General features: G+C 43.7%; 1 protein-coding gene across 3 annotated transcripts in view; it reads left to right on the forward strand.

Annotated features, from left to right (window-relative positions):
- LOC121575125 (E3 ubiquitin-protein ligase NRDP1-like) overlaps positions 1-12,687 on the forward strand; it is a 31,189-nt gene that overhangs the window by 6,268 nt on the left and 12,234 nt on the right. For all 3 annotated transcript variants that reach the window (XM_041888005.2, XM_041888004.2, XM_041888003.2), the window contains one exon: positions 6,640-6,755. In XM_041888005.2, coding sequence (XP_041743939.1) covers positions 6,666-6,755 — 90 coding nt within the window. In that variant the 5' untranslated portion in view covers positions 6,640-6,665. The remainder of the gene's footprint in view (positions 1-6,639; positions 6,756-12,687) is intronic.

A 12,687-nucleotide genomic window follows, 5' to 3' on the forward strand; every position in this document is an offset into this window, starting at 1 on the left:
AATATTAGGACGAGCAATGTCGGAGTGGCATTGACTAAAATACAGTAGAATAGAATACAGTATATAAATAATGTCTTACTCACGTCGGCCACGGAGAAGAAGAGCCTACAGTCCTTGGGAGCGGGCCGCTTCAGTGGCACTGTGTTATCCTCAAAGCAGGCGAAGAAGGTGTTTACCTTGTCCGGGAGCAAGACGTCGGTGTCCGCGACGTGGCTGGTTTTCCCTTTGTAATCCGTGATTGTCTGTAGACCCTGCCACATACGTCTCGTGTCTGAGCCGTTGAATTGCCAATCCACTTTGTCTCTGTACTGACGTTTTGCCTGTTTGATTGCCTTACGGAGGGAAGGCATTCCATATTTGTATTCAACCATATTCCCAGTCACCTTGCCATGGTTAAATGCGGTGGTTCGCACTTTCAATTTTGTGCGAATTCTGCCATCTATCCATGTTTTCTGGTTTGAGTAGGTTTTAATAGTCACAGTGGGAACAACATCCCCTATATACTTCCTGATGAACTCAGTGTCCGTGTATACGTCAATGTTATTCTCAGAGGCAACCCGGAACATATCCCAGTCCGTGTGATCAAACCAATCTTGAAGCATGGATTCAGATTGGTCAGACCAGCGTTGAATAGACCTTAGCACAGGTACTTCCTGTTTTGAGTTTCTGCCAATAGGAAGGGAGCAGCAAAATGGAGTCTTGATCTGATTTGCTGAAGGGATGGCCTTGTAGGCATCCCGGAAGGGGGAGTAACAGTGGTTGAACATTTTAGCAGCGCGAGTACTACAGTCAATGTGTTTCTAGAACTTCGGGGGCGTTTTCCTCATATCTGCTTTGTTATAATCCCCAGCTACAATAAATGCGGCCTCAGGATATGTGGTTTCTAGTTTGCACAAAGTCCAGTGTAGTTCCTTGAGGGCCGTCGTGGTATCGGCTTGAGGGGGAATATACACAGCTGTGACTATAACCAAAGATAATTCTCTTGGGAGGTAATACGGTCTGCATTTGATTGAGGTATTCTAGGTCGGATGAACAAAAGGACTTGAGTTTATGTACGTTATCAAAATCACACCATGAGTAGTTAATCATGAAACATACACCACCGCCTTTCTTCTTCCCGTAGAGTTCTTTATTCGTGTCTGTACTATGTACTGAGAACCCAGCTGGCTGTATGGATGTGGATAGTATATCCGGAGAGAGCCATGATTCCGTGAAACTGTTACATCCCTGATGTCACTCTGGAAGGAAATCCTCACCCTGAGCTCGTCTACTTTATTGTCCAGAGACTCAATTGTCCTGGGGGGTACGAACAAAGGATCCAATTCGGGAAAGTCGTATTCCTGGTCGTAATGCTTGTCAGTTACCACCGCTCTGATATCCAAAAGTTATTTCCGGCTGTATGTAATAACACAAAAAAACGTTCTGAGCTAATAATGTAAGAAATAACACACAAAAAAACAAAATACTGCAAAGTTGCTTAGGAGCTAGAAGCAGAGCTGCCATGTCTGTCGGGGCCATCTTCTGTATCTTCTGGCAAATGCAATCCATCCTCCAACTCAATGTACCATTTGACCGAGCCAGGTAGTTATTTCAAAGTGCACTGATACCCAAGAAGTATCCACACCATAAATGTTCATACTACCACTAGTCTTGGACAAAAAGAAAACCCACTTGCACTGTAGTGGGTAAGTGTCTTGTATAACTAGTCTTGACACTTGATAAACAAGATGGCTATCTCAAAATGAAATCACCTCAGAGAGAGGGTGTGCTGTAGATTGTGTTAATTTATGACAAGCTCTTTGCTTGTATTTCTGAAAGACGTCTCATCTAAGTGGGCTGATTTTTATATTGAAGTCATCACTAGGGCTGTTGCGGTGACCGTATTACCGCCACACCGGCAGTCATGAGTCATTTAGTCACGGTAATAAAGCTTCTACAAGCTCTGATGCTGCTGATGGTCATTAGTAGCCTGCCAAAATTGCTAACTGCCTGGTACTCCGCACTCTATTGTCCCTCTAATCACTCTGACGTCAATGCAATTGTGTTCGAAAATCTAATCAAACACTTCATTAGAGCCCATGAGCTCATGTTGTGTAACATTTCTATAGGCTATGCAATTGCGTGAGAAAACAGAGTGATGGCCTCTACTAAAAAGACGAGGATCCCATTGGCTTTCTATAGGCTAGGGCTACTATATTTATTTCTCAACTTTCCTAATATTAAGCACATTGTTTATATTTACAACTGGATTATAGCCTACCTGGCTGGCATGAAAATCAACCACGGGAAAAGTGTCCTCCATTCGCTATTTAAGTGCATAGATGACATATTTTTTCCCGCTGCCCCTGTTTCGAGACAGGTGCATGATAATGGTCCATTCTAAATCAAAACAAATTTCACACATATACAGTTGAAGTCGGAAGTTTACATACACTTAGGTTGGAGTCATTAAAACTTGTTTTTCAACCACTCCACAAATTTCTTGTTAACAAACTTGTGGAAGGCTACCCGACGCGTTTGACCCAAGTTAAACAATTTAAAGGCAATGCTTCCAAATTCTAATTGAGTGTATGTAATCTTCTGACCAACTGGGAATGTGATGAAAGAAATAAAAGCTGAAATAAATCATTCTCTCTACTATTATTTTGACATTTCACATTCTTAAAATAAAGTGGTGATCCTAACTGACCTAAGACAGGGAATCTTTACTAGGATTAAATGTCAGGAATTGTGAAAAACTGAGTTTAAATGTTTTTGGCGAAGGTGTATGTAAACTTCCGACTTCAACTGTATTATTTAGTATATGTAAAGACAAGATTAAATCAAGAATAGTCTAATGGGTGACAATATTAGCCTATCACTTGTGAATTATATATTATCACTTGTGAATGTTGCCCAGCATAAGAAACTGCCTTTTTTTTGTGTGACTCTTTTGAATCATAGTCGCACACCTCATGTAGCCTAGCCCATAGGCCTATATGTTTTGATAAGGTTGTATCACAACTAAAGTGGCCAAATAACTTCTTAAAATTAAGCACATTTAAGCCGCTTTACAAGGGGTTTAGAGCCTAACTGGCATACATAAGCAGCGTGTGAGTTTCAAGTTTGGGGAAGATAATTTTCACCATGAAAATGCACCTGTATAATAAAAGCATTACATGCATAATCGCATTTACTGTCACTTTTAATAATGGTGTTTTCCAGCTAATGTAACATTCATGCTTATAGCCTACTGCCATGTGTGCATTGCTGCGCTTATAATGTGAAGAAATAGCCTAAATGTTCTGATCTGTTGCGTCAGCCACATTGCGTTAAAAAGTTGTTTTTGATGCTAGTGGTTGTATTAATTTGGGATCTATTGCATCCCACAACTGTCCCAGACTATGTTTGGAATATTTATTTATTGAATAGAATAGGTTGACCTTTGTACTATGGGGGATAGTTGATTGACATAGGCTAGTGCTTTTGCTGTTCGTTAGGCCTGCTCATCTTGTTGGCTGACAAAGTAAATGTGGACAGTTCTTCCAATATCTTCAATATGCACCTCAAATTGGATAAGGACATGCGCAGTTGCGTCCCCGATGTGTCTGTCGTCACTTGTAGCCTGTGAGAGAGACCCAATCACGTGATGGGAGAAGGGCACAACGGCCACTTACCGCAAAAGGCATGGATTTTTTTAGGGTGCATTACGGCCACAAAGGGGATGCCTCCGTGAAATTCGAGGCATTATCAAGTGCTTGTCAAATTGTGAATGAGAGACTGATGAAGTGTGTACAGCCTGCACAATAAACAAAGCAGAGCTCATGCCTTTCAAGATACTTTTTTCAAATCATCATTATAGTCGCATCAGGCAGCCTTACAATGTATTAAAAATCAAAACATATAGCCCAATGTTTGTAGAACAACTTAAGTTACATTAATAACTCTAAATTAAGCATATAGGAATACCTATTTATTTGTTAATCGCTCAACACAGAATAGCTGCATGTGTGCACTCCCTCAAATAGTTTGGAGAAAATATCCTTTCTATTTTATTCAGCTTTGTTCAATTGTATTCTTCATACTATAAAATAATGCCACGGAATTCTGAGCAAATCTTGTCTGCTAAATGAACTAGTGTAGCCCACAGCCATTTGGCATAGCCATATCAGGACCTAACATAAGGACAACTCAGAGTATGCTATTCTGTTCTTCTGAAATAGACTACATTTTCTTCATATCATGCTTCTTTAGACCTGTCTAAAATAAATAATGGATTTATTGTGAAGGTGTAGGCTATATTACATGGATTTATTAGACTTTTTAAAAAGGTCTGCATCAGTGGCTTGTAGGCTATGTGTGGATGCCAGGAGATGCTAAATGTGTTTATGGTCATTAACGGTCAATTACCGTGAGTCCGACAGTTATTTGCTTGACGATCACCGGCTGACACAATTTCATGACCGCCACAGCCCTAGTCATCACTCTAGTTTAAACTGTTAAAAAGGTCATCAATGCCATTGCAGTACATGCCTGTTTTTGTAACGTGGTGTAGAATGCTCATTGTAGTTCTTTCCACACTGTGCTGAATAGGCAATGTATTCGCTTATTCAGACCTTACTTCAAATCAAATCAAATTGTATTTGCCACATGCGCTGAATACAACGGGTGTAGACATTACAGTGAAATGCTTACTTACAAGCCCTTAACCAACAATGCAAAGTAAAACAAATAAAAAAGTGTTAAGCAAAAAAAATTAAAGCAAATAACTAAAGAGCAGCAGTAAATAAAATAACAGTAGGGAGGCTATATACAGGGGGGTACCGGTGCAGAGTCAATGTGCGGGGGCACCGGCTAGTCAAGGTAATTGAGGTAATATGTACATGTGGGTAGAGTTAAAGTGACTAAGCATAAATAATAAACAGAGTAGCAGCAGAGTAAAAAAGGGGGACGGGGTGGGTGTGGTGGTGGGGGGCAGTGCAAATTGTCCGGGTAGCCATGATTAGCTGTTCAGGAGATTTATGGCTTGGGGGTAGAAGCTGTTCAGAAGCCTTTTGGACCTAGACTTGACGCTCCGGTACCGCTTGCCGTGCGGTAACAGAGAGAACAGTCTATGACTAGGGTGGCTGGGGTCTTTGACAATTTTGAGGGCCTTCCTCTGACACCGCCTGGTATAGAGGTCCTGGATGGCAGGAAGCTTGGCCCCAGTGATGTACTGGGCCGTACGTACTACCCTCTGTAGTGCCTTGCAGTCGGAGGCCGAGCAGTTGCCATACCAGGCGGTGATGCAACCAGTCAGGATGCTCTCGATGGTGCAGCTGTATAACTTTTTGAGGATCTGAGGACCCATGCCAAATGTTTTCAGTCTCCTGAGGGGGAATAGGCTTTGTCGTGCCCTCTTCACGACTGTCGTGGTGTGTTTGGACCATGATAGTTTGTTGGTGATGTGGACACCAAGGAACTTGAAGCTCTCAACCTGTTCCACTACAGCCCCATCGATGAGAATGGGGGCGTGCTCAGTCCTCTTTTTTTTCCTGTAGTCCACAATCATCTCCTTTTGTCTTGATCACGTTGAGGGAGAGGTTGTTATCCTGGCACCACACGGCCAGGTCTCTGACCTCCTCCCTATAGGCTGTCTCATCGTTGTCGGTGATCAGGCCTACCACTGTTGTGTCATCTGCAAACTTAATGAAGGTGTTTGAGTCGTGCCTGGCCATGCAGTCATGGGTGAACAGGGAGTACAGGAGGGGACTGAGCACGCACCCCTGAGTGTGTTGAGGATCAGCGTGGCAGATGTGTTGTTACCTACCCTTACCACCTGGGGGCGGCCCGTCAGGAAGTCCAGGATCCAGTTGCAGAGGGAGGTGTTTAGTCCCAGGGTCCTTAGCTTAGTGATGAGCTTTGAGGGCACTATGGTGTTGAACGCTGAGCTGTAGTCAATGAATAGCATTCTCATGTAGGTGTTCCTCTTGTCCAGGTGGGAAAGGGCAGTGTGGAGTGCTATAGAGATTGCATCATCTGTGGATCTGTTGGGGCGGTATGCAAATTGGAGTGGGACTAGGGTTTCTGGGATAATGGTGTTGTGAGCCATGACCAGCCTTTCAAAGCACTTCATGGCTACAGACGTGAGTGCTACGGGTCGGTAGTCATTTAGGCAGGTTATCTTAGTGTCCTTGGGCACAGGGACTATGGTGGTCTGCTTCAGTGCATAGAGCACACAGCGTTCAAAAAGGTCACCAGCAGCAAAGACTCATATTACCATGTTTTATAGCTGAGGATTGGAGCACTTTCCTTTTCAGGAAGGAAAGGAAAAGGCACACAAAGGCAATATAATTCCTGTCTGCGTATCAGGTGTCCAATATTGCACCTTTTTAGCAATGAGCAAAAGATAATACACCAAATCTAGGCTAACTATGTAATGCAAGACTGGTTGAAGAGCTTTTTACTGTAAGTAACACAGCCATTATTTGTAGTGCCATATCCTCTAATTGCTGCCACATATAGGTTGATTATTTTAAACATGGTTGAGTAATTAGCTTTTTTTCTGTGAGTATGTTCCATGTCGATTTTGATCCTGCACATGCATGACATGTAGGCATAAGTTGTCATGTTTGATTGTCTGTACTCTGTCAGCTAACCATTGCCCCACCTGTGTTGCAGGTTGTAGTTGGTTCCGGTGATGTGCCATGGGCTACGACGTCACCCGGTTCCAGGGGGAAGTGGATGAGGACTTGCTGTGCCCCATCTGCAGTGGAGTCCTAGAGGAGCCTGTGCAGGTCAGTGACGTACACTTCTCCACATCATTTCAGCCATTGGATTGCATTTCAGTCACTGAAAAAGCAGGAATTGTCAGTGTTGTAAATTCAGTTCAATTTCAGTGAAAAAGGATCCAGTACTTGTCAACTCATTGACCACACACCATCTGTGCCATTTCAGTCTAAGTTTTTGCTAACTTCTCAAATGTTTCAGTCTTATAGGCTGTGCAGGCCATTTATTTTGTAGTGCTAAAAAGGTGATTATAAACAGGATTGTTCGAGCCCTGGATGTTGATTGGCTGAAAGCCATGATATACAGTGCATTCGGAAAGTATTCAGACCCCTTGCCTTTTTCCACATTTTGTTACGTTACGTTACGTTACAGCCTTATTCTAAAATTGAATAAATCGTTTTTTCCACTCATCAATCTACACACAATATCCCATAATGACAAAGCAAAACCAGGTTTTTAGAAATGTTAGCAAATTTTGGGCCTCCCGAGTGGCGGAGCGGTCTAAGGCACTGTATCGCAGTGCTTGAGGCATCACTACAGAACCGGGTTCGATCCCAGGCTGCGACCGGGAGACCCATGAAGCGGCGTGCAACTGGCCCAGCGTCGTCCGGGTTAGGGAAGGGTTTGGCCGGCCGGGATGTCCTTGTTCCATCGCGCTCTAGCGACTCCTGTGGCGGGCCGGGCGCATGCACGCTGAGCGGCTTGGCAGGGTCGTGTTTCGGAGGACGCATGGCTCTCGACCTTCGCCTCTCCCGAGTCAGTACGGGAGTTGCAGTGATGGGACAAGACTGTAACTACTAATTGGATATCCCGGAATTGGGGAGAAAAACTAGAAGAAGAAAAAAATGTTTTGAAATGTATAAAAAACTCCAAACTGAAATATCACATTTACATTTTTTTAAATACATTTGCAAACATTTATTTTTGTGATATCCAATTGGTAGTTACAGTCTACTCAGTACTTTGTTGAAGCGATTACAGCCTCGAGTCTTCTTGGGTATGACGCTACAAGCTTGGCACACCTGTATTTGGGGAGTTTCTCCCATTCATCCCTGCAGATCCTCTCAAGCTCTGTCAGGTTGGATGGGGAGTGTCGCTGCACAGCTATTTTCAGGTCTTTCCAGAGATGTTCGATAGGGTTCAAGTCCAGGCTCTGGCTGGGCCACTCAAGGACATTCAGAGACTTGTCCCGAAGCCACTCCTGCATTGTCTTGGCTGTTTGCTTAGGGTCATTGTCCTGTTGGAAGGTGAACCTTCGCCACAGTCTGAGGTCCTGAGGGCTCTGGAGCAGGTTTTCATCAAGGATCTCTCTGTACTTTGCTCCGTTCATCTTTCCCTCGATCCTGATTAGTCTCCCTGCCGCTGAAAAACATCCCCACAGGATGATGCTGCCACCACCATGCTTCACCGTAGGGATGGTGCCAGGTTTCCTCCAGACGTGACGCTTGGCATTCAGTCCAAAGAGTTCAATCTTGGGTTTCATCAGACCAGAGAATCTTGTTTCTCATGGTCTGAGAGTCCTTTAGGTGCCTTTTGGCAAACTCCAAGCGGGCTGTCGTGCTTTTTACTGAGGAGTGGCTTCCGTCTGGCAACTCAGATTGGTGGAGTGCTGCAGATATGGTTGTCCTTCTGGAAGTTTCTCCCATTTTCACAGAGGAACTTTGGAGCTCTGTCAGAGTGACCATCGGGTTCTTGGTCACCTCCCTGACCAAGGCCCTTCTCCCCCTGATTGCTCAGTTTGGCCGGGCGGCCAGCTCTAGGAAGTGTCTTGGTGGTTCCAAACTTCTTCCATTTAAGAATGATGGAGGTCACTGTGTTCTTGGGGACCTTCAATGCTGCAGAATTTTTTTTGTACCCTTCCCCAGATCTGTGCCTCAACACAATCCGGTCTTGGAGCTTTACGGACAATTCCTTCGACCTCATGGCTTGGTTTTTGCTCTGACATGTACTGTCAACTGTGGGACCTTATATAGACAGGTTTGTGCCTTTCCAAATCATGTCCAATCAATTGAATTTAACACAGGTGGACTCCAATCAAGTTGTAGAAACATCTCAAGGATGATCAATGGAAACAGGATGCACCTGAGCTCAATTTCGAGTCTCATAGCAAAGGGTCTGAATACTTATTGAAGTAAGGTATTTCTGTTTTTAATTTTTTATTAATTTGCAAAACATTTATAAACTTGTTTTCACTTTGTCATTATAGGGTATTGTGTGTAGAGCGGCAGGTAGCTTAGTGGTTAAGAGCGTTGTGCCAGTAACCGAAAGGTCGCTGGTTCTAATCCCCGAGCCGACTAGGTGAAAAATCTGTCGGTGCCCTTGAGCAATGCACTTAACCCTAATTGCTCCTGTAAGTCGCTCTGGATAAGAGCATCTGCTAAATGACTAAAATGTAAATGTAAAATATTGATGAGGGGAAAAAAACAATTTAATCCGTTTTAGAAAAAGGCTGTAACTTAATAATGTGGAAAAAAAGTCAAGGTGTCTGAATACTTTCCGACTACACTGTACATGCTATATACATTTTACGGATACAATATATTTTACAATAGTTATTTTTGTTTGTTTTTAGTCCCATCCTTCAGCTACCCTCAACCCATCCCATCTGTCTCTGAACACCATCCAGTTTAAATGTCTATTTACCATATATTTTAACTGTGCGGTGATATTTCACAGTTCTGAATCTTTTTAAACTCAGCAAAAAAAGAAACGTCCCTTTCACAGGACCCTGTCTTTCAAAGATGATTAGTAAAAATCAAATAACTTCACAGATCTTCATTGTAAAGGGTTGCAACATGCTTTCCCATGCTTGTTCAATGAACCATAAACAATTAATGAACATGCACGTGTGGAAAAGGTCGTTAAGACACTAACAGCTTACAGACGGTAGGCAATTAAGGTCACAGTTATGAAAACTTAGGACACTAAAGAGGTCTTTCTACTGACTCTGAAAAACACCAAAAGAAAGATGCCCAGGGTCCCTGCTCATCTGCGTGAACGTGCCTTAGGCATGCTGCAAGGAGGCATGAGGACTGCAGATGTGACCAGGGCAATAAATTGCTATGTCCGTACTGTAAGACGCCTAAGACAGCGCTACAGGGAGACAGGATGGACAGCTGATCGTCCTCGCAGTGGCAGACCACGTGTAACAACACCTGCACAGGATCGGTACATCCGAGCATCACACCTGCGGGACAGGTACAGGATGGCAACAACAACTGCCTGAGTTACACCAGGAACGCACAATCCCTCCATCAGTGCTCAGACTGTCCGCAATAGGCTGAGAGAGGCTGGACTGAGGGCTTGTAGGCCTGTTGTAAGGCAGGTCCTCACCAGACATCACCGGCAACAACGTCGCCTATGGACACAAACCCACCGTTGCTGGACCAGACAGGACTGGCAAAACGTGCTCTTCACTGACAAGTCGCGGTTTTGTCTCACCAGGGGTGATGGTCGGATTCGCGTTTATCGTCAAAGGAATGAGCGTTACACCGAGGCCTGTACTCTGGAGCGGGATCGATTTGGAGGTGGAGGGTCCGTCATGGTCTGGGGCAGTGTGTCACAGCATCATCGGACTGAGCTTGTTGTCATTGCAGGCAATCTCAAAGCTGTGCGTTACAGGGAAGACATCCTCCTCCCTCATGTGGTACCCTTCCTGCAGGCTCATCCTGACATGACCATCCAGCATGACAATGCCACCAGCCATACTGCTCGTTCTGTGCGTGATTTCCTACAAGACAGGAATGTCAGTGTTTTGCCATGGCCAGCGAAGTGCACGGATCTCAATCCCATTGAGCACGTCTGGGACCTGTTGGATCGGAGGGTGAGGGCTAGGGCCATTCCCCCCAGAAATGTCTGGGAATTTGCAGGTGCCTTGGTGGAATAGTGGGGTAACATCTCACAGCAATAACTGGCAAATCTGGTGCAGTCCATGAGGAGGAGATGCACTGCAGTACTTAATGCAGCTGGTGGCCACACCAGGTACTGACTGTTTACGTTTGATTTTGACCCCCCCTTTTGTTCAGGGACACATTATTCCATTTCTGTTAGTCACATGTCTGTGGAACTTGTTCAGTTTATGTCTGTTGTTGAATCTTATTATGTTCATACAAATATTTACACATGTTAAGTTTGCGGAAAATAAACGCAGTTGACAGTGAGAGGACGTTTCTTTTTTTGCTGAGTTTGCTAAGAGTATTATTATATTATTGATTGATTTGACTATGACGTTTTAAATCACCCAGCAGTGCTATTTGCAGAGTTAGCTCCAGGTAAATGTTGCAATTCTTCAGCCATTCCTGAACCTGCAACCAAAAACAAGCTACATATGGACAGTACCAAAACAAATGATATAATGATTCTGTCTTCTCAGGAAAATCTGCAGGGCTGGGATGGTTGTAACCCCCATATATATAACATCATATTGGTTGCTAGGAATTTTTTATTATAATTTACATTTAAAAACTTACACAAAACGAAGCTGTATTCAAAACGTATCAGTTCATAAACCATGTTCCATGGAATCAGTACATCAAAAATCTCTTCCCATCTAAACTGAACAAAAATATAAAGGCAAAATGCAACAATTTCAACGATTTTATAGAGTTACAGTTCATATAAGGAAATCAGTCAATTGAAATAAAATCATAAGGCCCTAATCTATGGATTTCACATGACTGGGTAAGGGCGCTGCCATGGGTGGGCCTGGCTCCCCAGTGGGTGGACCTATGTCCTCCCAGGCCCATGAACAGCCAATCAGAATAAAAAATGTTTTACCACAAAAGGGCTTTATTACATACAAATACTCCTCAGTTTCATCAGCTGTCCGGGTGGCTGGTCTCAGACGATCCCGCAGGTGAAGAAGCCAGTGTGGAGGTCCTGGGCTGGTGTGGTAAACGTGGTCTGTGGTTGTGATGCCGGTTGGACATACTGCCAAATTATCTAAAACGATTTATGGTAGAGAAATTAACATTCAATTCTCTGGCAACAGCTCTGGTGGACATTCCTGCAGTAAGCATGCCAATTGCACGCTCCCTCAAAACTTGAGACATCTGTGACAAAACTGCACATTTTAGAGTGGCCTTTTATTGTCCCCAGCACAAGGTGCACCTGTGTAATGATCATGCTGTTTAGTCAGCTTCTTGATATGCCACACCTGTCAGGTGGATGGATTATCTTGGCAAAGGAGAAATGCTCACTTTTTGTGTTAAAAATATGAGAGAAATAAGCTTTTTATGTGTATGGAACATTTCTTGGATCTTTTATTTCATCTCATGAAACATGGGACCAACACTTCACGTTATTATTATTATTATTATTATATTTTTGTTCAGTATATTTTGCAATCGATATAGCACAGCTATCAATTTTTTGGTCCTTAAATTAAGCTGGTATACTTTTTATTTTATTTATCACAAATTCAGAGCCGACAGACAAGTTCCTTACTTTCTCCCCCTTCCACTTGCCTCTTCCATTTTTGCGGTAATGCTGCAATTAGCCCAACAGCCCTTAGCCTTAGTATATTGGCCATATACCACACCCCCTCTGGCTTTATTGCTTAATTATCATATTTTCCGCAGTGCTCTTGCCGCTATACTGTTCTTGTATTTCTGTATACGGTATATCACTGGACTTGTAATTTGATTCTCTGATGAAGCTCCAGTGATGATGATTCAATGATAGTGAAAGGTGAAAGCGATTAGACATGAGAATAGCCCCATCATGGCCAGGAAGGAGATGGGCAGAGAGAGGGAGAGAGGACAGGGAGGAGAGCTAACGGGGCGATCGGTTTTCAGAGAGATGCAGTGTCAGCAAGGGGAGAGTGGAGAGGACAGGAGAGGACAGGAGAGGACAGGAGAGAGAGAGAGGAGAGGAGAGGAGAGGAGGGACAGAGAGACAGAGAGAGAGAGAGAGAGCGAGAGAGAGGAGAGGGAGGGAGAG

This window comes from Coregonus clupeaformis, chromosome 10, assembly GCF_020615455.1.
Source record: "Coregonus clupeaformis isolate EN_2021a chromosome 10, ASM2061545v1, whole genome shotgun sequence".
Lineage (NCBI taxonomy): Eukaryota > Metazoa > Chordata > Actinopteri > Salmoniformes > Salmonidae > Coregonus > Coregonus clupeaformis.